This window comes from Dendrobates tinctorius, unplaced genomic scaffold, assembly GCF_039654945.1.
Source record: "Dendrobates tinctorius isolate UK_male_01 unplaced genomic scaffold, ASM3965494v1 ptg000116l, whole genome shotgun sequence".
NCBI lineage: Eukaryota > Metazoa > Chordata > Amphibia > Anura > Dendrobatidae > Dendrobates > Dendrobates tinctorius.
In genome coordinates, this window is record NW_027361784.1 from 47,723,819 (window position 1) to 47,747,563 (window position 23,745).

Genomic DNA, 23,745 nt, shown 5'->3' on the forward strand with positions numbered 1-23,745 from the left:
TTAGGATGGGGTGAAAAATTCCCGGTGAAACTAGTGCAAGATCAATGGTAAAATCTACGTATAACCCACGCCATGGAATCATGAGCTGCCAAGTGGAGGTTTGAATGTGGACATAACCTTAAAGCCCTGCTGACTCCAGGGCAGTAGCCTCAATAAGTGGTTAACCACAGATGAAAAAAACAAAACATGATAATAGTTTTTTTGGGGTGGATGGTTTTGGGTCTTAACAGAGTGGGGGACCACCGAAAAAAAGCAGTTCTTACTCTGTTGGAATCTAACGTGGCCGCTAGGTCGGGTCTAGCAAATCGATTCACACCCAATTCTAATAAAAGGTGAAGAAACATTTGAAACAAAAAAAAACGTCAACAATCCATCAGATCGATGGTAAATTTTATAATTGATTAATTTATTGTCACACATCATAAGTGTAGCGCCGCCACATGGACAAAAGAAGATCATGCAATTTGAGGACAGAAGCATGACAAGAGAGAAACTTAAGGGAATTACCTACTTTATAAAATCCATTTTCGCATGAAAGTAAAAGAAGGTCTAGCCAATGTAGGATTTCCTTATTAGCCAGTGCAGAGAGTAGGCTGCAAAGATTTCTCAATGAGAAGGGTGCAATACTCCATTATTCCTTTGGGGGCACTGCAGGGAAATTTGAGTACTTGCTGCCTGATTTTAGCACAGATTCCAGCAGATCGCTGGCCATCCAAGCAGACAATCGATGATCAGCTTATGGCCTGCCTCTTTAATTTTTGCAAATTAGTCACAGAAAACTCATTGAAAAGCTTTAAAGAAGTAATTCTGCGATGTGTCATCATTTATTATAATCAGATGATATGTATCTCTGCTGATTGCGTAGTCGCTGGGGGGGTCACATAATTTACAGCCTTCCTGAAAACTCATAGAGGATTCCTCTCCATTTGTGTGGTTCATGAGTTTTCCATATTTGTCCAAGCGGCAGCTTATATAATCCTTGTAATAGGCAGTAAAGTTTAGAGCAACCTGACACGACAGCGGAGCGATTTATTGGCATATTTGGCGCAATAATTGGTTTCAGAGCCTCGTGAAAGATCTACATACACAGCTCAATAAGTTTTGGATAAAGTTTTCTGTGTCCTCAGTAATGTAAGGGCTTGGGTAGAGAGTTTGCCGATTAGTGACCACCATGAAGGGGGCTTCCATTTCTATATAACTAAAACTTAAGATCTGTCAGATGTTTTCTGCCCCCAGTCCATACAGTCCTGCCCCAGTTATGTCGATGTCTATATTTCTAAGACTAATTTAGATAAAACAGCAGCTTGCACCAAATGCAAATTACCATCCTGAAGTCACGTAGGTGGAGACGCGCCGAGAAGTCAAACCGTGCCGATTAGGGCTTGCCATAACCTAATTCCTCACCATTTTTACCCTGAAGACATTGTACATCATCTAACAACCTTTCATACAGGTTCTACTTGCCTCGACTCCACACGCTACGTGTGCTGGACTTAGACTTCCAACATTTTATTGAGAGGTGCCAATGGAAGAACAAACCCCTCAGATGCTCCAGCCAAATTTGACCACAACATCAAGGGGGTGAAACTGCCGGGAATGGAGCAGGAGTAATATACTTTGCTTCTGCCTTGGTTTTGTAATAGGCTACAGAAACTGTTCCATGTCCCTTAAAGTAGAGTATAATGTTTTACTGCTGTGTATGTATGTAACTCTGCTATGTGTTATGTATGTAAGTAGAGATAGGGTAAGTGTAGTACCCCGAATCAGACGCTAGATGGGGCACAATAGTATACATAGTTATTTAGAAGGAGCTAGCCATGGTTAAGAGTAGAAGTCTTCCTGTGGTAAGGGAGTAGGGGTCCAGGTGCCCATGTAGGGTGGATAGCTCCGCAACGTTAAAGCAAAGTACCCAGCCAAAAGTTCAGCTGAAGCAGAAGCGTTAAAGCAGTGTGGAGCAGAAGTGAGAGAAGAGGTCCTAAACAGTATGGGGACGCAGGCCGCTCATCATGTGGCAGATTAACGCATGAGCTGATGCCCTCAGATCTGGGGCGAAACGGACAAGGGAACCCCCAAGCGCAGTGAGTCTGAACAGGGAGGATGCTGCGTTACCACAAGACGCAGTACGACCCGGGCACGTGGAGGGACGTAGAAAGAAGCGCAGGGAAAGTAGAGAATGTAGACTGTATGGAATTCTATGCTGATGCAATATCTGTAAAGGATATGCTGCAAAAAGTGTAAAGTAAAGTTTTACGTTTTAAGTTTGAAATGCATTCCGTCTCTTTATATGCAACAACGCCAGCAGTGGAACTTCAGCCAACCCGATGGGACCCTGACGGTGCAGAAGGTGAAGCAGAAGGTATGCTGCAGAGGGGAAACTATATTCATGTGATGGGAGACAAGGGCGTGTTAAAGCACATACTCTCAGCCATGATTACGGCTTTGGCACTCCCTCACAGTTTCTTGGGACACTGGGCCGGGCACACAAGATCAGTATGATGGACATATCTCTGGCCCCCACTCATGGAGGATAAGTCCCCATCTCAGATCATCGGGCAGGGATTTGTTTCTTGGAGACTACAATGGCACATTAACCCCTTTCTGACATCAGATGCACTATCCCATCCATGGGAGCCGGGCCCCTATGCCCATGGACGGGATAGTACTTCTAGCGCGATCAGCTGCGCTCACGGGGGGGAGCGCAGCTGATCGCGGCCGGGTGTCAGCTGATTATCACAGTTGACACCCTGCACTATGTGTCAGGGGCAGTCACAGACCGCCCCGACACATTAACCCCTGGCACACTGCGATCAAACACGATCGCAGTGTACTGGGGGTTTAGGGAAGCATCGGGAAGGAGGGGGCTCCTCCGTGCTTCCCTGAGCCCCCCGCAGCAGCGCGATGTGCAGCGCTGCTGCAGGGGCCTCCTTCCTCGTAGGTCCCCGGATCCAATATGGCGGGATCAGCGATCTGTCACATGACAGTGGTGTCCCCCCTGGGACATTGTAATAAAGTTAAAAAAATAAAAAAAAGTGTAAAAATAATTTATAAAAAAATCGCTAAAAAAATGTACAAAAAAAAATTCCCTAATAAATTCATTTTTTGGAAATAAAAAAACCCAAAAACAATAAAAGTACACATATTTGGTATTGCCGCATCTGTAACGACCTGCCCTATAAAGCTGTCCCACTAGTTAACCCCTTTAGCGAACCCCTTAAAAAATAAAAGTAAAAAAAAGAAAAAAATAATGATTTATTTATCATACCGCCGAACAAAAAGTGCAATAACGCGCATCAGAAAGACGCATATAAATATGCATGGTACCGCTGAAAATGTCATCTTGTCCTGCAATAAACGAGCCACCACACAGCATCATCAGCGAAAAAATAAAAAAGTTATAGCTCGCAGAATAAGGCAATATAAAAATAATTATTTTTTATATAAAATTGTTTTCATTGCATAAAACCCACAAAACATAAAAAAAGACATTAATGAGGTATCGCTGTAATCGTACTGACCCGAAGAATGAAACCGCCTTATCAATTTTACTGCACGCGGAACGGTGTAAACGCACCCCCCAAAAGAAATTCTTGAAAAGCTGTTTTTTGTTCATTCTGCGTCCCAAAAATCGGAATAAAAAGCGATCAAAAAATGTCACGCACCCAAAAATGATACCAATAAAAACGTCAACTCGTCCCGCAAAAAATAAGATCTCACATGACTCTGTGGGTCAAAGTACGGAAAAATTATAGCTCTCAAATAGTGGTGACAGCTGCCAAACATAAAAACCGCCATAAATAGTAAATCAAACCTCCCGTTATCACCCCCTTTGTTAGGGAAAAATAATAAAATTACAAAAATGTATTTATTTCCATTTTCCCATTAGGGTTAGGGCTAGGGTTAGGGCTAGGGTTAGGGTTGGGGCTAGGGTTAGGGGTGTGTTGGGGTTAGGGTTGGAGTTAGAATTGGGGGGTTTCCACTGTTTGGGCACATCAGGTGCTCTCCAAACGCAAAATGGCGTCTGATCTTAATTCCAGCCAATTCTGCGTTGAAAAAGTCACATGGTGCTCCTTCCCTTCCAAGCTCTGCAATGCGCCCAAACAGTGGTTTACCCCCACATATGGGGTATCAGCCTACTCAGGACAAACTGCAAAACAACTTTTGGGGTCCAATTTCTCCTGTTACCTTAGGAAAATAAAAAATTGGGGGCAAAAATATCATTTTTGTGGATAAAAATATGATTTTTTTATTTTCACGTCCGGACATTATAAACTTCTGTGAAGCACTTGAGGGTTCAAAGTGCTCACCACACATCTAGATAAGTTCCATGGGGGGGTCTAGTTTTCAAAACGGGGTCACTTGTGGGGAGTTTCAACAGTTTAGGCACATCAGGGGCTCTCCAAACGCAACATGACACCCGCAAACGATTCTATCAAAGTCTGCATTCCAAAACGTCACTACTTCCCTTCCGAGCCCGACGTGTTCCCATACAGTAGTTTTCTCCCACATATGGGGTGTCAGCGTACTCAGGACAAATTGGACAACAACTGTGGGGGCCAATTTCCCTGGTGCCCTTGGGAAAATAAAAAAATTGGGGACTAAAAGATCATGTTTGTGGAAAAAATATGATTTTTTTATTTTTACGCCCGGGCGTTATAAGCTTCTGGGGGGGTTCAAAGTGCTCACCACACATCTAGATAAGTTCCTTATGGGGTCTAGTTTCCAAAATGGGGTCACTTGTGGGGGGTTTTCACTGTTTAGGTACATCAGGGGCTTTCCAAACGCGGCATGGCGTCCAATCCCAATTCCAGCCAAAAAGTCAAATGGCGCTGCTTCCCTTCCGAGCTCTGCCATGCGCACAAATAGTGGTTTACCCTCACATAAGGGGTATCAGCGTACTCAGGACGAATTGCACAACAACATTTGGGGTCCTGTTACCCTTGGAAAACTAAAAACTGAGGGTGAAAAGATCATTTTTGTGGAAAAAATGTGATTGTTTTAATTGTACGGTTGTACGTTATAAACTTCTGTGAAGCCCTTGGGGGTTCAAAGTTCTCATCACATATCTAGATAAGTTCCTTTGGGAGGTCTAGTTTCCAAAATGGGGTCACTTGTGGGGGGTTTCCACTGTTTAGGTACATCAGGGGCTCTCCAAATGTGACATGGCGTCCGATCTGAATTCCAGGCAATTTTGCATTGAAAAAGTCAAACGGCGCTCCTTCCCTTCTTAGCTCTGCCATGTGCCGAAACAGTGGTTCCCCCCACATGTCAGGTATCAGCGTGCTCAGGACAAACTGCACAATAACTTTTCCAGTCCAATTTCTCCTGTTACCCTTGGTAAAATAAAAAAATTGGACCTGAAGTAATTTTTTTTGTGACAAAAAGTTAAATGTTCATTTTTTTTTAAACATTCAAAAAATTCCTGTGAAGCACCTGAAACTTCTTGAATCTGGTTTTGAGCACCTTGAGGGGTACAGTTTTTAGAATGGTGTCAATTTTGGGGATTTTCTATCATATAGACCCCTGAAAGTGACTTCAAATGTGATGTGGTCCGTAAAAATAAAATGGTGTTGCAAAAATGAGAAATCGCTGGTCAACTTTTAACCCTTATAACTTCCTAGCAAAAAAAAATTTTGGTTCCAAAATTGTGCTGATGTAAAGTAAACATGTGGGAAATGTTACTTATTAACTTTTTTGTGTGACATATCTCTGTGATTTAAAGGTATAAAAATTCAAAGTTGTAAAATTGCGAAATTTTCAAAATTTTCGCTAAATTTCCATTTTTTTCACAAATAAATGCAAGTCATTTCAATTAAATTTTACCACTAACATGAAGTAGAATATGTCACAAGAAAATAATGTCAGAATCACCGGGATCCATGGAAGCGTTTCAGAGTTATTACCTCATAAATGGACAGTGGTCAGAATTGTAAAAATTGGCCCGGTCATGAACGTGCAAAACACCCTTGGGGGTAAAGGGGTTAAGGACACCGGAAAACTTACTTTCTGGTGATACCTGCATGGTCCTTTTGGCAGTTGTTCCTAGCCACCCAAATGACGAGTGGGCAAGGAGGTCAATGGAGCGAGTGTCGGAGAAGCCATCTGTGTCCTCATTCATTAGAGTCCTGGCATTAGAAGAACACATCTTACCTGTAATATAAGTAGGAATAAGAAGTAAAGTTTCGGTGGCAAGATGAATAGAAGGGAACCAAAACGTGAAGGGTATACAATTTCTCCTTGTGGAAACTACCAGGCTTTAAACTTTAAGGGGAAGCAATCATCAGAAAATGAGCTATTGTTTAAATCAAGATTTTGTGCGACATGTTGTTCTTAAATACTTTTAGCGGTTTTTTTTATATCACTATCCTTTAAAAAAAAAAAAAAATTTTGGTTTTGTTTTTATTATGACTCCTACATTCTGTTCAGGAAATGCACATGAATATTAGCCATCGTATACTGACTCTGACCCTGTCTTTTGTATTGAAGCATCTAATGTGTGGGTGCAAAGGACATTGTGAAAAGAGGGGGAGCTGTGACAATGCCTATTGTGATTGGTGGATCCTTTGTTATCTGTCATTGTAAGGCTGTGTTCACATGGAGTTTTTTTTTGCTCAATTTTAGGAAAAAGGAGCGCTTCCAAATATCTCAGCAAAAACATAAAATGACTCAAAAATGTGGAGTTTACGTTCCAAAAACTCAGCAAAAAGACTCATTGTGAACACATTTTAGGGGTATGTGCACCTAGAGGTTTTTTTGGGGGGCGTGGATCGTCTACAAAATCCTCCTCAAAAAAGTGCTTGATAAGTTCTTTGAAAAAAAAACACTATTCCAATTGATTTCCATTTAGCTTTATATTTTTTCCTGAAGGGTTTTTTTTTAAAAAACAAAACAAACAAAAAAAAAACAAACACCTGATGGGAAAAAAAGAAAGTGACCATCAACTCTTAGAAGTGGATCCTGGAGGAAACTGCTCCAATCTAGGCACTGTCGAATCAAAACGCAGAAAGAGAACATTTCTGAAAAAAAAACCTCTTCTGAACTGTTTCAGGAAACAAAAAACTCCTCCAAGAAATCCCCCAAAAAGGAGAGTTTCCTGAAGTGGTTTCTGCTTGAAACGTGGGATTTTTTAACTCCTCAAAAAGCTTTGTGTGTGCAGAGTCCAACCCAACCTGTGATGATAAGGAGCCTGCTGAAAACGTTTCCTGGAAAGACAGGAAGTATAAGTCTAAAATAGTCGTAGTGGCCAATGTGAAAATCGCAAGATTACGAATATTGATGAAAAAATATATAGTCAAGAGTTGTTTTTTTTTTACAATACATATAACTCAGAAACCTGATATAACCAATGGATCATTTTATGATGATGTTTTCCTTGAAAGCTAGAAAGACAATGCTGTAAATGTGGACTCTTTAACAAGCCTTGCCATATCATCCAGGAGATTTAGCTACAACAGAGCCTTCTACCATGAGGCATGGCTCGTTAAAGGGTTTACAAAACCACCCAGCTTTTGGTAATCTGTGGGCTACTTGCAATGTTTTTGAGAAGATAGGAAAACCTTTTTGGGTTGTCTAGAAGTTGGGTCCTCATCTTACATGTCTTGACTATTCTAATACTTCTCAGAGTAAGACTCTGCTCACACCTGATTTGGTGGCCTCGCCAGGACATTGACAGAACCAGAGTTAAAATCTTTTTAACTTTTGCTAATTATCGATCTTACCTTTATATTTACATAGCAGTTTGATGTAGTAAAATAGGTTGGTGAAGAGGTTGAACGGAGACGGCGTCCCGGGTTTCCTGGTCATATCTCTTATTAAAGTGGCCCTTCCAAATTTCCATTCCGTGTCTGATTGCGCTTGTATGCGTTGGTAAGTATCACTCATCATCGCGATCAAGAGATTGATAAGGACAATTAAAGTAACAACTAGGTAAACTCCAAACACAAAGCGGATGATGACAAAGGTGAACTGCGGAGTCCTGCTCAACGAAGGAAGACAATCAGGTTCCACTAAGCCAAAGAGTGAGAAGAACAAGAGGACAGTGATGTCTATCGGATCCTGGATATTGGTCTCATTTTTGTGATCTCCCGTTTCGCTGACTGAACGATTGGATCTGGGTTCTGGATACACCGGCTGATAGACCGCAGATAGTTGCATTGTGAAGGCCATGTGAAACAAGGCAAGAATTACTGCAAATCTAGTGAGATCCTTGATCAAATCTCTTATAATGATCGCCCATGGTCCAAAGAGGTGATGAAAGGTGAGGAACTCCAAGAACTGGACGAATGAGAGAGTCATGGCGATGCCAAGAAAGATGTTCCTGGCAAATAGGCAGTGTAAGCGATCAATATCTGTAAACAAGAATGCTAGTAGATGGCAAAAAAAGGCGAAGGCAGAAAATCCCAAGACAAATACACGTATCCAGGCAAGACCTGCCCTTTCACCTTGATGAGTAAGCTCTGAAACCAACGTCCCCGACAACCAAGCGAGCAGCAACCACTCATTCCAAGATGGGATCATTCGTCCTTCATAAATTGGATTCAAAGGAGGGTAGACGATGGTGATGATGAAGAGTACCAGCAAGAATATGTGTGATGCCAAGTAACTCATGAACTTCATGATGGGGATTTTGTTAAATCTATGTTTGAGAGGCAGAGAGAAGATGATCCAAACTGGAGGGCAAGCTAAGAAAGTAAAGAAGAGAAGGACCAGCTTCCAGGCTGTCCAGTCTAGATTTCCGTACCAGACGTCAGTTAAGTATTTTTGAACTGCAGGGTGGGCAACCACATTTTTCTGCTCACACTCAATTAAACAGTCCAATATGGTGGTGCCACGGTGGTCTATAGCTCGGAGGATGTATCCAGCATTTTTACTGCCAGAAGCTAAAGTCAAAAGTTCAGTGGCCATTGTTTCAGTGTACTTGGCAGCATTGAGTAGGTCGACTGCCCTCTCCTTTTCTCTCAGGGCAGTGATGGTAAGCGCTCTGGAAAGTTTCACGGCAGTGTCCAGGGGAGCGGCAGAATTCAGGATGTACTCTTCTATAATCTTGTTTCTATTCAGCTTCCCACAAACCATCAAGTCAAAAACAAACTGTAAAACAAATAAAAAAGTGAAATTCATGAATGCTCATGTAAACCATAGAGTTAGAGATACAGATAATAGGTAAGGGGCTTGTGACGCTAGTCACATTTCACGGTCAAGCCGTGAGTCGGGGTAGTCAAGAAGTCCAAGGTCATAAGCCAGGAGGGTACGTCATAAACAGAAGGAAGAGACAAAAGCATAGTCAGGTATTGTTCCGAGGTCAGTATACCAGGAGGATAGTGGATCAGAGCAGAAGTGGTTAAACAGACGGATGGTAAGAACGAGATCCAAGGTCAGGCAACAAAAGATCAACATAGAAAACTCAAGGCACAAAGGAAACAAACCACACTTAGCTGAATGTACATCTGGCAGATGTCTGGGAGAAACATGTTAGTTAAGTAGCATGGCAATCACCTGGGATAATGAACACTTGGAGACAGCTGACGCCTCACAGTCTCAGATTGGATAGTCAGGCTGTCAATCAACACACTGATAGCTCAGCACACCCTGGTACCAGATTGGATGGCTGAGCTGTCAATAACTGTATCCCAGACACAGTGAGGGTTGGAACCATGACAAAGCTTTTTTTAGATAGACTATTGATAGCTTTGTGATCACGTTTAAGACCTTAGATTTTTTTGGACTATGGAAAGTAGACGATCGATAGAAATTGTAGGGTGTTCATGAAGCACTCAGAACTAAGCCAAAAATATATCTCTCTTTTATCCAATCAGTACCCTGCTTTGTGCTGATGATGGGCAAGATCCCTGAAACAGCTGTCTACAAGTGGGTTTCTGAGTTTGGCTCATATCTTTAGCCCTGCTAGAAGACTCAAAATAGGGTCAGATAAGATCACCCCTTCTGTTTAGCGTTCACACACTACACTTGTCCACATGTCACATTTTGATGAGAATTACCTTCCTGTCTTCGGTTAGTTTCAGGGTATTGTGGCTTCTCTTCAGTAAGAAACTCACTACATCATAGTGGTTGTCACCAGCAGCGTACTGGATTGCTGTCTTCCCGTCATTACACTCCAATGCAGGATTGGCACAACATTCAACAAGAAACCGAACTGTTTCTAAAAAACCAGACTTGGCCGCGAAGTGCAGAGGAGACCACCCGTTCTGCCCAAAAAATAGACACAAATTTACACAGGAAAGGATATTTCTGTAACTTTATTCTTAGGTCTACCTGGCCTTTGAAAACATAGATTATTAAGAAAGAACCACATCTGGGTGATAATAGACATGATATTTTAGTTGGAAAGTTTGTACATTGTTTCCTATTTTTCCTTATACTCAACCAAATGTGTAAATGTAATACATTCCAAAGCACCAAGCCCCGCCCCTGAGGAGCGCATGACGTCTAAATCACTTTAGTAAAGAAAGTCACCTTGTCAGTCCCATTAATCTCTGCTCCTTGTCCAATAAGGGCTCTCATCATCTCAATGTGACCATTGGCAGCTGCTAAATGGAGACACGTCCTTCCTCTGTTGTCTTTTACATGCAGTAGAGAGATAGATTTACTGAGAAGGAGACCTACGACCGCTGTGTGACCATTCTGTGCTGCAAGGTGTATCGGAGTCGAACCCTATGGAAGAGAAATTTCGATCGCATTTTACACTTGATATTCTAGAAAACCAGAAGTAGAAAACTTAGAAAGAAATAATTAGTTTCTTAATTGTCAAAATGCCGAAACATAGCAGTAACAAAATGAAAACAGTCACCTGGCGCCTGGTGGCAGCATCTGCCTGGACTCCTGGGTGGTTTAGTAAAAGGCGTACGAGACTTTCATAACCGGATTGAGAAGCCAGATGCAAGGGTGTGTAACCAGACTGCGTACGAAGAAGACTTATTGATACATAGTAGCTGGGTAGAATGCTAATTATACATTATATATATAATATATACATACACACAAACACGCACACACACACATCAGAACATCCCATCATCCCAGGACTTTGTTGTTCTGCATACACCCTTACCTCTCCACCGTGTTCTTTTACAAATACCACGTCACCCGTGAATTTCGGGACCTCACTATGGATCGTGGCCGGGACCTTTGTTAAAATCTCTCTGACAAAATCTGTTTGTCCAAAATGTGCTGCGACATGAAGTGCGGTGAATCCGGTCTGAAAAATAAGTTAATAAATGATGATAACTACAGTACAATTTTGATTGAGCTCCAATACCAGGAATCGTTATTGAAAGATGGAGTGGTAAAAAAAAAAATCAGATATCAAATATTACATAAAATAACATATAAAAATATTTGCCAGTGACATGAGCAAATTATTCTGTGTTCCTTAACCCCTTCCCTCCAGGGTCATTTTCCTTTTTTTTTTTTGTTTTCGTTTTTTCTTTCCCTGCTTCCCAGAGCCACAACTTTTTTTTATTTTTCCATAAATATAGTCAAAAGTGGGTTTGTCTTTTTGTTGGACAAGTTGTACTTTTGATTGACACTATTAATTTTATCATATAATGCACTGGGAAGTGGGAAAAAAAAATTCAAGTGCGTTGAAATTGCAAAAAAAAAGTGCAACTTCACAATTATATTTTGTTTTGTTTTTTTTTATTTACCATGTTCACCATACAGTATACTGACCTGCCAATAAGATTGTCCAGGTCAGTGTGAGTACGAAGATACCACACATCCATAGTTTTATTATTTTTTAAAATATACAGGTGCTTCTCACTAAATTAGAATATCATCAATAAGTTAATTTATTTCAGTTCTTCAATACAAAAAGTGACTCTCCTCTATTCTATAGAGACATTACACACAGAGTGATCTATTTCACGTGTTTATTTCTGCTAATGTTGATGATTATGGCTTACAGCCAATGAAAACCCAAAAGTCGTTATCTCAGTAAATTAGAATAACTAACAATAAACACCTGTAAAGGCTCCTAAGGGTTTATAAAGGTCCCTTAGTCTGTTTCAGTAGCTCCACAATCATGGGGAAGACTGCTGACCTGACAGATGTCCAGAAGGCAGTCACTGACACACTCCACAAGGAGGGGAAGCCACAAAAGGCCATTGCTAAAGAAGCCGGCTGTTCACAGAGTGCTGTATCCAAGAATATTAATGGAAAGTGGAGTGAAAGGAAAAAGTGTGGTAGAAAAAGGTGCATAAGCAACCAGGATAACCGCAGCCTGGAAAGGATTGTTAAAGGGAATCTGTCACCCCTTTTTTGAGATATCATATAATGATATCATTCAATTGCGTGTCACATAAGGATTCTCTTAGTACTTTTGCTTCCCCCTGACCCCGCACCTTTCATGCATAAATACCTTGTTTATATCGGTTCAGATGTATGTAAACTGCCGCTGCCCGGTCCGATGGGCGGGGCTTATTCAACTGCTCCCCCTCCCTGTCATGCAGTACCCAAGAAGAAATGTGTAGAGCAAGACAGGGAGGGGGGAGCAGGTGAATAAGCCGCACCCAGCGGACCGGACAGCGGCAGTTTACATACATCTGAACCGATATAAACAAGGTATTTATGCATGAAAGGTGCGGGGTCAGGGGGAAGCAAAAGTACTAAGAGAATCCTTATGTGACACGCAATTGAATGATATCATTATATGATATCTCAAAAAAGGGGTGACAGATTCCCTTTAAGGAAAGGCCATTCAAAAATTTGGGGAAGATTCACGAGGAGTGGACTGCTGCTGGGTTATTGCTTCACACCACACACAGACGTATCCAGGACATGGACAACAAGTGTCGCATTCATTGTGTCAAGCCGCTCACGACTAATAGACACCGCCAGAAGTGTCTTACCTGGGCCAAGGAGGAAAAGAACCGGACTGTTGTCAGTGGTCCAAGGTGTTGTTTTCAGATGAAAGTAAATTTTGCATTTCATTTGGAAATCAAGGTCCCAGATGTAGCAGAGTGTATCTTTTGAGAATCCACCGGTACACAGGAAAACTTAACTGAGCAAGTTATCTTGAGTAAACAGCATTTAATTCTTATGGGTAAACATGACATAAGAATTAAGAAGCACACAGCCATGCTGCTGGTATAATACAGTCAAAAGCGAAAGTAAAAGGTAACAACAACAATAGAGAACTTCCCTCCCCACAATACAGCAAACATATAACTTCACACTATCGCCATCTGCTGTCAGGCTAGTGTAAAGTCCTCCTTTACATAAACAGTAAGTCCATTTCTGTTACATATGCCAACACCCTTTCTCAACAGTAAGCACTTATTCAGTCAAACACAACTTTTTTTATTAGCCTCTGGTGTTTATCAGCATTCAACTCCTTCGTGAAGATGTCTGCTGTCATTTCTTCGGTAGGACAATATTCTAACTTCAAGACTCCTTGTTCCTGATGATCTCTCAAGAAATGATACTTCACATCAATATGGTTGGTTCTTGGATTGACACTTTCCATCTGAGCAAGAACAAGACATCCTTGATTGTCCTCTTTCAATTTTGTCAGTTCCAACTGTGGTTGTCCTAAGTCTGTCAACAATTGTCTTAACCACAGAACTTCTTGACTTGCATGTGCTGCGGCAACATACTCTGCTTCTGTGGAAGACAGTGTCACAATTGACTGTTTATTACTTGTCCAACTTATTGGTCCACCTGAGAGGAAAAAAAATATGTCCACTGGTAGATCTGCCAGTTGGATCTCCAGCCCAATCTTCATCAACGTATCCTGTTAAAATGCAATTATCACTTGTGGGTAGTTTGAGCTTAACATTGCTGGTTCCTTTCAAATAATGCATTACTCTCTTCACAGCATTCCAGTCAGCTTTATTTGGTTTTGACACCTTTCTGCTCTGGATTCCTACTGCTGCTGCGATGTCTGGCCTTGTAACAGTCGCTAGATACAGTAGTTTTCCTATTGTTGTTCTGTACTCTTCATTATTTGGTAACATATTTTTCTCACTATTCATCTCTTTAAGATAATTAGTTTCCATTAGAGACTTTACTGTTTTTGCATCCTTCAATCCAAATTTTTCTGTTATGTCTTGAATCATGTGATTTTGATTCAGTAGGAAACTTCCATCTTCTCTTTCTATCTGTATTCCTAGGTACTGTTTCACATTTCCCAAGTCTTTGATTTCAAAATGGCGCTTCAGGAATTTTAGAATGTTTTCTTTATCCCTTTCTTGTTCAGAACAAATGAAAATGTCGTCTACATATATGAGTACATAAATCCATCTATTCATCAGCCTTTTTTGTGTAGAAACATGGATCAGCTTTGCTTCTTTGAAATTTTTCATTCGTAAGCACTTCTGTGATTTTGTCATTCCATGCTTTAGCTGCTTGCTTTAAACCATATATGCTTTTCTGTAGTTTGCAAACTTTGGGTTTCTTTCATCTTTGAATCCTGGAAGTTGTTCCATGTAAATCTCTTCTGTTAAATCTCCCTTCAAAAAAGCTGTCTTTACATCCAGATGTATCAATTCCATCTGTTTCATTGCTGCAACTGTACGTAAATTTCTTATTGTAGTATGTTTGACAGCAGGAGAAAATGTCTCATCATAGTCTTCTCCATATTGTTGAGAATACCCTTTAGCTACGAGTCTTGCTCGGTATCTTTCAGGTGTGCCATCTGTTGGGTATTTTACTTTAAAAATCCATTTACATCCTATGGCTTTTCTTCATTCTGGTAAATCTGTCAGTGTCCATGTATTTGAGTCATGCATAGATTTATTTTCTGTTTATGTTGCTTCTATCCATTTATTAGCTTCTTCTTTAGGGAGTTTAAATATGTCTTCCCAAGAGGTAGGCTCATAAATTTTACTTGTGTTTGTCTTGTATGAGAGACATTTTGGTGGTTTTCCTTTATTTTCTCTCATTGAATGTCTTGGTTCTGTGTCTGTTTGTAGTTGTATTTCTTCATTTTCAGTATTCTGTTCTTCATCAATTTCAACTACTTTCTCATCAGATACCTCTTCAGCTATGTCACTGCTGTTTTTCTCATTTTTTGTGTCAATTGAAAATCATAGTGTCTTCATTTAGATCCTCAATGAATGTCACACTGTTACTCACCGTGACTCTGTCTGTTTTGGGATCAAGGATTCTGTATCCCTTGCAATTTTCACTATATCCAACAAATATTCCCTCCATGGATCTGTTTTGAAGTTTGGAACATTTTTCTGTTGGAATGAATATAAAAACTTTACACCCAAAAACTTTTAAATGATTGACACTTGGTTTCATACCTTGCCACAGTTCATATGGAGTTTTCTTCAGTTTTCTGGAAAAAAGTCTGTTCTGTAGATATGTAGCTGTCATTGCTGCCTCACCCCAATATTTCTCTGGGAGTTTGGAATCTGTCAGCATACATCTTATCATTTCTGTCAGAGTTCTGTTTTTCCTTTCTGCTACTCCATTTTGTTCAGGTGTGTACGGAACAGTTTTCTGGTGTTCTATACCATTTTGTCTTAAGTAGTTTTCTATTTCATGACCTATAAATTCACCTCCATTATCCCTTCTGATGACAATTGGCTTCCTTTGAAATTTGTGACTCGACCTTGTTAGGTAGTCTACAAGTTTATCAAAAACTTCATTTTTGTTCTTAATTAAGTATGTGACTGTGTATCTTGAGTAGTCACCTATGAAAGTCACCATGTATCTATTTCCTCCTGATGTGGTCACTTTCATGGGTCCACATACATCAGTATGCACCAAATCAAGTGGTCTTTTGCTTTTCGTATATAGTAACTACTTGCGCTAGCTACGTAAATCCGGGAAAGGCATGTATATAAATTTGGATGTATATAATAAATGCACTCGCTTCTATTCCCAAGCAAGATGATAGCGTCCCACAATAGTTAAAAAACAGCGCTATATCAAATCGCAACACAAACAGAACGATACCTTCATTCACATAGAGTACGAGATGATTAAGAAGAATCCTGGCTCCACAGTGTTCCAATTAAAAAGCAACAGTTCCAGCAGCAATAGTTCAAACAATGAAGCCCGCAGTCCAAGTACCCGGAGCACACTTTGCGGTTTCTGAGCAGCAGTTCCGACGGGCCAGACTAGATTCAGGTGCCGACTCTCGAGTCCTTTAGAGTGCGGTTCACAACCGTGGGTATCGGACGCTGTCCCGGCCGGTGACAGACGTCCCCCTACACGCCTGGCAGCCGCTAACGGTGGCAGATAAGCAGCGCGTGTAAGTTCAGAGCCAGCAAGGTTCAGCGATCCCCACAGGACCTTGCGTGACATCACGGTCACGTGGAGCACCACGTGACTGGCTACTGAGCGCGGACCGGACCACAATACTATCTTACGCGTTTCGGAATCGTCGGATTCCTTCCTCAGAGATGGTCCATAGAAGTCAAACAAGCGCTTATATGCCCACAGGTTCCCGCCTCTAAGTTCATACATTAAAAGCAAACAGTTCGATTTCACTATTTAGACCATTGGGAACCAATGTATTCATTTCGAATATCAATCTGCTTTCTTCCCTTGACATTTGTTGGATAAAGTTACCTCTCCTCCAACTTTTTTTAACTACTCTTATGCCGGTAATTTTGATATTCTTAATGGAGCCACCATGAAAATTAGTGAAATGATGTGAAAGGGGGTGGCCAGCAAATTTGTTCCCAATGTTACGCAGATGTTCAGCTATCCTTACGTGCATCGGGCGTATAGTGCGCCCAATATACAATTTCCCACATGGGCAGGTGATCCCATATAGAACCCCTGTAGTGTCACATGTAACAAAATCTTTAATTGGTACCTCCGCAAAACTGTTAGTAATCGCTAGTTGTTTCTTAATAGCCAGTTTTTTACAGGGACCACATTTTTTACATGGAAAAAATCCAACGGGTAATTTATTTGATACATTCCTGCTCAGAGGATTAGAAATAGGGGGGGCTATCATATTGCCCAAATTTTGCGCCTTCCTAAAGATGAACCTAGGATATGGCGGTAAAGATTCCCCTATGACTTTATCATTCCCCAAGATATTCCAATGCTTCTTCACGATTTTTTTAAGGATTATACTGTTCACATTATATTGTGTAATTATTGGGATCTCTTCCATGATGGAGTTATCCATTCTTCTCTTCCGTTGTCCCAATAGTTGGTTCCTTGGGAAGAGTCTTGAGGAGATCATTTGCATATTCCCAGTGCCTTCTGGGATAAGTGAAGAGTCTCCGCGAGCTCAACGATCACTGGGTTTTGGCCGTTGCAGCTGAAAAGAGGAAATCGGAAAAAATTTGGGCTCATCTTTCATCGTTTTTAAGAAATCTCAAGATGGAAGAGGCCAGGAGCCATTTGGTGAGCTGCATTTCTTGCTACATGTTCACAGATTTACCAGTGGAAAAGCCAAACTTCACATGCCACAAATGCAAGCTTGTGTCCCTGTTGGAGGAAAAGTTGCAAAATCTCGAACAGAGGTTAGCTACGTTGAAGATCATTAACCCCTTACCTACAATTGACGTAATATTCCGTCCATGTGACCATGGACCTAATTACCATGGACGGAAAATTACGTCATCGCGATCAGCGGTGCCCACGTGGTGAGCGCCGCTGATCGCGGCCGAGTGTCAGCTAATTATCATAGCTGACACCCGGCACAATGTGTCAGGGGCGGTCACGGACCGCCCCCGACACGTTAACCCCTTGCACACCGCGATCAAACGCGATCGCGGTGTACCGGGGGTTAAAGGGAAGCATCGGCAGGGAGGGGGCTCCCTCCGTGCTTCCCTGAGCCCCCCACGGCAGCGCAATGTGCAGCGCTGCTGCGGGGGGCTCCTTTCCTCCAGGCCCCCGAATCCAAGATGGCGACGGGGCCCTTCGGGGACCTGAGGAAGCTGGCTTCCTCAGTGCCTGCAAAGCGCAGGCATGAGGAAGTCTGCAGCAGTGCCTGTGTCAGATCGCTGATCTGTCACAGTGATCTGTGATGTGACAGATCAGCGATCTGTCACAGGACAGTGATGTCCCACCTGGGACAAGGTAATAAAGTAAAAAAAAAAAAAAAAAAAAGTGTTAAAAATAATTAAAAAAAATCGCTAAATAAATTAGTAAAAAAAAAAAAAAATATTCCCCAATAAATCCATTTTTTCAAAATAAAAAAAAACAAAAACAATAAAAGTACACATATTTGGTATCGCCGTGTCCGTAATGACCTGCCCTATAAAACTGTCCCATTAGTTAACCCCTTTAGCGAACCCCTTAAAAAATAAAAATAAAAAACGAAGCAAAAAATAATGATTTATTATCATACCACCGAACAAAAAGTGCAATAACACGCGATCAAAAAGACGCATATAAATATGCATGGTACCACTGAAAACGTCATCTTGTCCCGCAAAAAACGAGCTGCCACACAGCATCATCCGCAAAAAAATAAAAAAGTTATAGCTCGCAGAATAAAGCGATACAAAAATAATTATTTTTTTATATAAAATTGTTTTCATTGCAAAAAACCGACAAAACATAAAAAAACGACCTAAATGAGGTATCGCTGTAACCGTACTGACCCGAAGAATAAAACCACTTTATCAATTTTACCGCACGCGGAACGGTGTAAACGCACCCCCCCAAAAGAAATTCATGAAACGCTGGTTTTTGTTCATTCTGCGCCCCAAAAATCGGAATAAAAAGCGATCAAAAAATGTCACGTGCCCAAAAATGGTACCAATAAAAACGTCAACTCGTCCCGCAAAAAATAAGACCTCACATGACTCGGTGGGTCAAAATACGGAAAAATTATAGCTCACAATATGTGGTGATGCAAAAACTATTTTTACAATAAAAAGCGTCTTTTAGCGTGCGACAGCCGCCAAACATAAAAACCGCCATAAATCGTAAATCAAACCCCCCGTTATCACCCCCTTAGTTAGGGAAAAATAATAAAACTAAAAGAAAATGTATTTATTTCCATTTTCCCGCTAGGGTTAGGGTAGGGTTAGGGTTAGGGCTAGGGTTAGGGTTAGGGCTAGGGTTAGGGCTAGGGTTAGGGTTAGGGTTAGGGCTAGGGTTAGGGTTAGGGTTAGGGCTAGGGCTAGGGCTAGGGCTAGGGCTAGGGTTAGGGCTCAGATTAGGGTTAGGGGTGTGTTGAGGTTAGGGTTGGAGTTATAATTTGGGGTTTCCACTGTTTGGGCACATCAGGTGCTCTCCAAAGGCAACATGGCGTCTGATCTCAATTCCAGCCAATTCTGCGTTGAAAAAGTCAAATGGTGCTCCTTCCCTTCCAAGCTCTGCCATGTGCCCAAACAGTGTTTTACCCCCACATGTAGGGTATCAGCCTACTCAGGACAAATTACAAAACAACTTTTGGGGTCCAATTTCTCCTGTTACCCTTAGGAAAATAAAAAATTGGGGGCAAAAATATAATTTTGCGGAAAAAAATGTTTTTTTTATTTTCACGCCCAGGCGTTATAAACTTCTGTGAAGCACTTGGGGGTTCAAAGTGCTCTCCACACATCTAGATAAGCTCCGTGGGGGGTCTAGTTTCCAAAATGGGGTCACTTGTGGGGAGTTTCAATAGTTTAGGTACATCAGGGGCTCTCCAAACGCACATGACACCCGCATACCAATCCATCAAAGTCTGCATTCCAAAACGTCACTACTTCCCTTCCGAGCCCCGACGTGTGCCCATACAGTAGTTTTCTCCCACATATGAGGTATCAGCGTACTCAGGACAAATTGGACAACAACTTTTGGGGTCCAATTTCTCCTGTTACCCTTGAGAAAATAAAAAAAATGGGGACTAAAAGATGATGTTTGTTGAAAAAATACGATATTTTTATTTTCACACCCGGTCGTTATAAACTTCTGTGAAACACTGGGGGGTTCAAAGTGCTCACCACACATCTAGATAAGTTCATTAGGGGGTCTAGTTTCCAAAATGGGGTCACTTGTGGGGGGTTTTCACTGTTTAGGTACATCAGGGGCTCTCCAAACGCATATGACACCCGCAGACCAATCCATCAAAGTCTGCATTCCAAAACGTCACTACTTCCCTTCCGAGCCCCGACGTGTGCCCATACAGTAGTTTTCTCCGACATATGAGGTATCAGCGTACTCAGGACAAATTGGACAACAACTTTTGGGGTCCAATTTCTCCTGTTACCCTTGGGAAAATAAAAAAATGGGGACTAAAAGATCATGTTTGTGGAAAAAATACGATTTTTTTATTTTCACGCCCGGACGTTATAAACTTCAGTGAAGCACTGGGGGGTTCAAAGTGCTCACCACACATCTAGATAAGTTCCTTGGGGGGTCTAGTTTCAAAAATGGTGTCATTTGTGGGGGGTTTCTACTGTTTTGGTACATCAGGGGCTTTCCTAACGCGACATGGTGTCCGATCTCAATTCCAGCCAAAAACGTCAAATGGCGCTGCTTCCCTTCCGAGCTCTGCCATGCGCCCAAATAGTGGTTTACACCCACATGTGGGGTATCAGCGTACTCAGGATAAATTGCACAATATCTTTTAGGGTCCTGTTACTTTTGGAAAAATAAGAATTGAGGGTGAAAAGATCATTTTTGTGGAAAAAATATGATTTTTTAATTGTACTGCTGTACGTTATAAACTTCTGTGAAGCCCTTGGGGGTTCAAAGTTCTCACCACACATCTAGATAAGTTCCTTGGGGGGTCTAGATTCCAAAATGGTGTCATTTGTGGGGGGTTTCCACTGTTTTGGTACATCAGGGGGTTTCCAATCGCGACATGGTGTCCGATCTCAATTCTAGCCAAAAACGTCAAATGGCGCTGCTTCCCTTCCGAGCTCTGCTATGCGCCCAAATAGTCATTTACACCCACATATGGGGTATCAGCGTACTCAGGACAAATTGCACAATAACTTTTAGGGTCCTGTTACCCTTGGAAAAATAAAAATTGGGGGTGAAAAGATCATTTTTGTGGAAAAAATATGATTTTTTAATTGTACCGCTGTACGTTATAAACTTCTGTGAAGCCCTTGTGGGTTCAAAGTTCTCACCACACATCTAGATAAGTTCCTTGGGGGGTCTAGTTTCCAAAATGGGGTCACTTGGGGGGTTTCCACTGTTTAGGTACATCAGGGGCTCTCCAAACGCGACATGGCGTCCGATCTGAATTCCAGCCAATTTTGCATTGAAAAAGTCAAACAGCGCTCCTTCCCTACTGAGGTCTGCCATGCGCCGAAACAGTGGTTCCCCCCCACATATCAGGTATCAGCGTACTCAGGACAAATTGCACAATAACTTTTGCAGTCCAATTTCTCCTGTTACCCTTGGTAAAATAAAGAAAATTGAACCTGAAGTATTTTTTTTGTGAAAAAAAGTTAAATGTTCATTTTTTTTTTAATATTCAAAAAATTCCTGTGACGCACCTAAAGGGTTAATAAACTTCTTGAATGTGGTTTTAAGCACCTTAAGGGGTGCAGTTTTTAGAATGGTGTCACTTTTGGGTATTTTCTATCATATAGACCCCTCAAAGTGGCTTCAAATGTGAAGTGGTCCCTAAAAATAAAATGGTGTTGCAAAAATGAGAAATCGCTGGTCAATTTTTAACCCTTATAACTTCCTAACAAAAAAAAATTTTGGTTCCAAAATTGTGCTGATGTAAAGTAAACATGTGGGAAATGTTATGTATTAAGTTTTTTGTGTGCTGTATCGCTGTGATTTAAGGGCATAAAAATTCAAAGTTGGAAAATTGCAAAATTTTCAAAATTTTCGCCAAATTTCCGTTTTTTTCACAAATAAACGCAAGTTATTTGAATGCAATTTTACCACTACCATGAAGTACAATATGTCACGAGAAAACAATGTCAGAATCACCTGGATCCATGAAAGCGTTTCAGAGTTATTACCTCATAAAGGTACAGTGGTCAGAATTGTAAAAATTGGCCCGGGAGTTAACGTGCAAACCACCCTTGGTAGTGAAGGGGTTAAGGAAGGTGAAGAGTTCTTGGACAGAGCAGAATTATCTCTTCATGTTACAGAAAGAGAAGAAATTCGAAGTGCACCTGAAGAAACAGAGGAATGGAGACATGTGACCCAGAGAAGCAGGAGGATCAGGAGGCAGTCAGCACCCATACTGCTCAGAAACCAGTACCAGGATCTCACGCAGGAAAACGATGAAGAAATACATCAGGATAAGACTTTGCCAACAAACAGCAACCTTGTACGCCCTCAGAGTCCTCCTGGATGGAGAAAGAAAAATGTTGTGAAGAAGAAACGGAGAGTGGTGGTCATGGGGGATTCCCTGTTGAGAGGAACAGAGGCCGCTATCTGCAGACCGGATATAACTTCAAGAGAAATGTGCTGTCTTCCAGGTGCAAAAATTAAAGATGTGTCTGACAGGATATCAGGACTCTTCAGACCTACAGATGACTACCCATTCCTGCTACTACATGTGGGGACAAATGACACCGCAAGAAACGACCTGGAAACCATCTGCAGAGACTTTGAAGACTTAGGCAAGAAAGTGAAAGAACTGGGAGCGCAGGTGGTCTTCTCTTCCATCCTCCCAGTGGATGGCCATGGAACAAGGAGGTGGAATAAGATTCTGCAGGTGAACAACTGGCTACGTCGATGGTGCCGTCAGCAACGATTTGGATTTCTGAATCACGGAGTGAATTACTTATACGATGGACTACTTGCTAGAGATGGGGTGCACCTTACGAAGACTGGAAAGCAGGTATTTGGAAGTCGCCTTGCTACACTTGTAAGGAGAGCTTTAAACTAGAACAACATGGGAAGGGAAGCAAAAGACCAGAAAAAGCCATACACCTGACAAATGCTATTGAGAACTCTGCTATTAGAAGTGGAAAGGAAGAACAAAGACGAAAGAATCTAATTAATAAAAATATTGGAGAAAGAGAAACCAATCACAAACTAAAATGTTTCTATACTAATGCACAAAGCATGGGCAACAAACAAGGAGAATTGGAACTACTAACACAGGAAAAGAAATATGATGTCATTGGAATCACTGAAACTTGGTGGGACAATACACATGATTGGAATACAAGACTAGAAGGATACAACTTATTTGCAAGAAACAGACTTGATAAACGAGGAGGAGGTGTCGCATTGTATGTTAGAAACGCGTATATCTGCACAGAGATTGAAGCTTCAGAGACTGGGAGTTCTGTGGAAACTGTTTGGGTAAGAATACAAGGACAGAACAATGGAAAGGACACCATTGTAGGCATTTACTACAGGCCGCCTGTGCAAGCTGAAGATATGGATGAACTCTTTATGCATCAAATGGCCAAGTTCTCCAAAAAATATGACATAGTTGTCATGGGAGATTTCAACTATCCAGACATTTGTTGGGAATCTCTCTCAGGCAAAACTAACAGGTCAAGGAAATTCTTATCCTCTCTTGCTGACAACTTTATCTTCCAAAAGGTAAAGGAGAAAACAAGGGGAACTGCTACCTTGGATCTAATCCTTATAAACAGGGAGGAAATGGTTGAGGAGGTAAAAGTGGCTGGGACCCTAGGAGGTAGCGACCATGCTATTTTAGAATTTTGGATAACTAGAGGCGGAAGACCTGTGAAGACTCAGACGTCAAGGTTAGATTTCAGAAAGGCAGATTTTAAGGGATTCAGAAAGAGAATTGGAGGGATCCAATGGCTGGATATCCTTAAAGACAAAAATGTCCAGGAAGGATTGGAAATCTTGAAAAATGAAATTCTCAAAGCACAGTTGTTAACAATTCCGAAAAGATTGAAGAATAGGAAGCATTTAAGGAAACCA

The 23,745-nt window shown here is 41.4% G+C and overlaps 1 protein-coding gene across 2 annotated transcripts in view; it reads right to left on the reverse strand.

Annotated features, from left to right (window-relative positions):
- The window catches only part of LOC141101357 (uncharacterized), a 114,863-nt gene that overhangs the window by 14,673 nt on the left and 76,445 nt on the right, over window positions 1-23,745 (reverse strand). For both annotated transcript variants that reach the window (XM_073590419.1, XM_073590418.1), the window contains 6 exons: window positions 11,063-11,209; window positions 10,802-10,909; window positions 10,468-10,665; window positions 9,993-10,199; window positions 7,716-9,084; window positions 6,001-6,147 (listed from right to left, as the gene is read on the reverse strand). In XM_073590419.1, coding sequence (XP_073446520.1) covers window positions 6,001-6,147; window positions 7,716-9,084; window positions 9,993-10,199; window positions 10,468-10,665; window positions 10,802-10,909; window positions 11,063-11,209 — 2,176 coding nt within the window. The remainder of the gene's footprint in view (window positions 1-6,000; window positions 6,148-7,715; window positions 9,085-9,992; window positions 10,200-10,467; window positions 10,666-10,801; window positions 10,910-11,062; window positions 11,210-23,745) is intronic.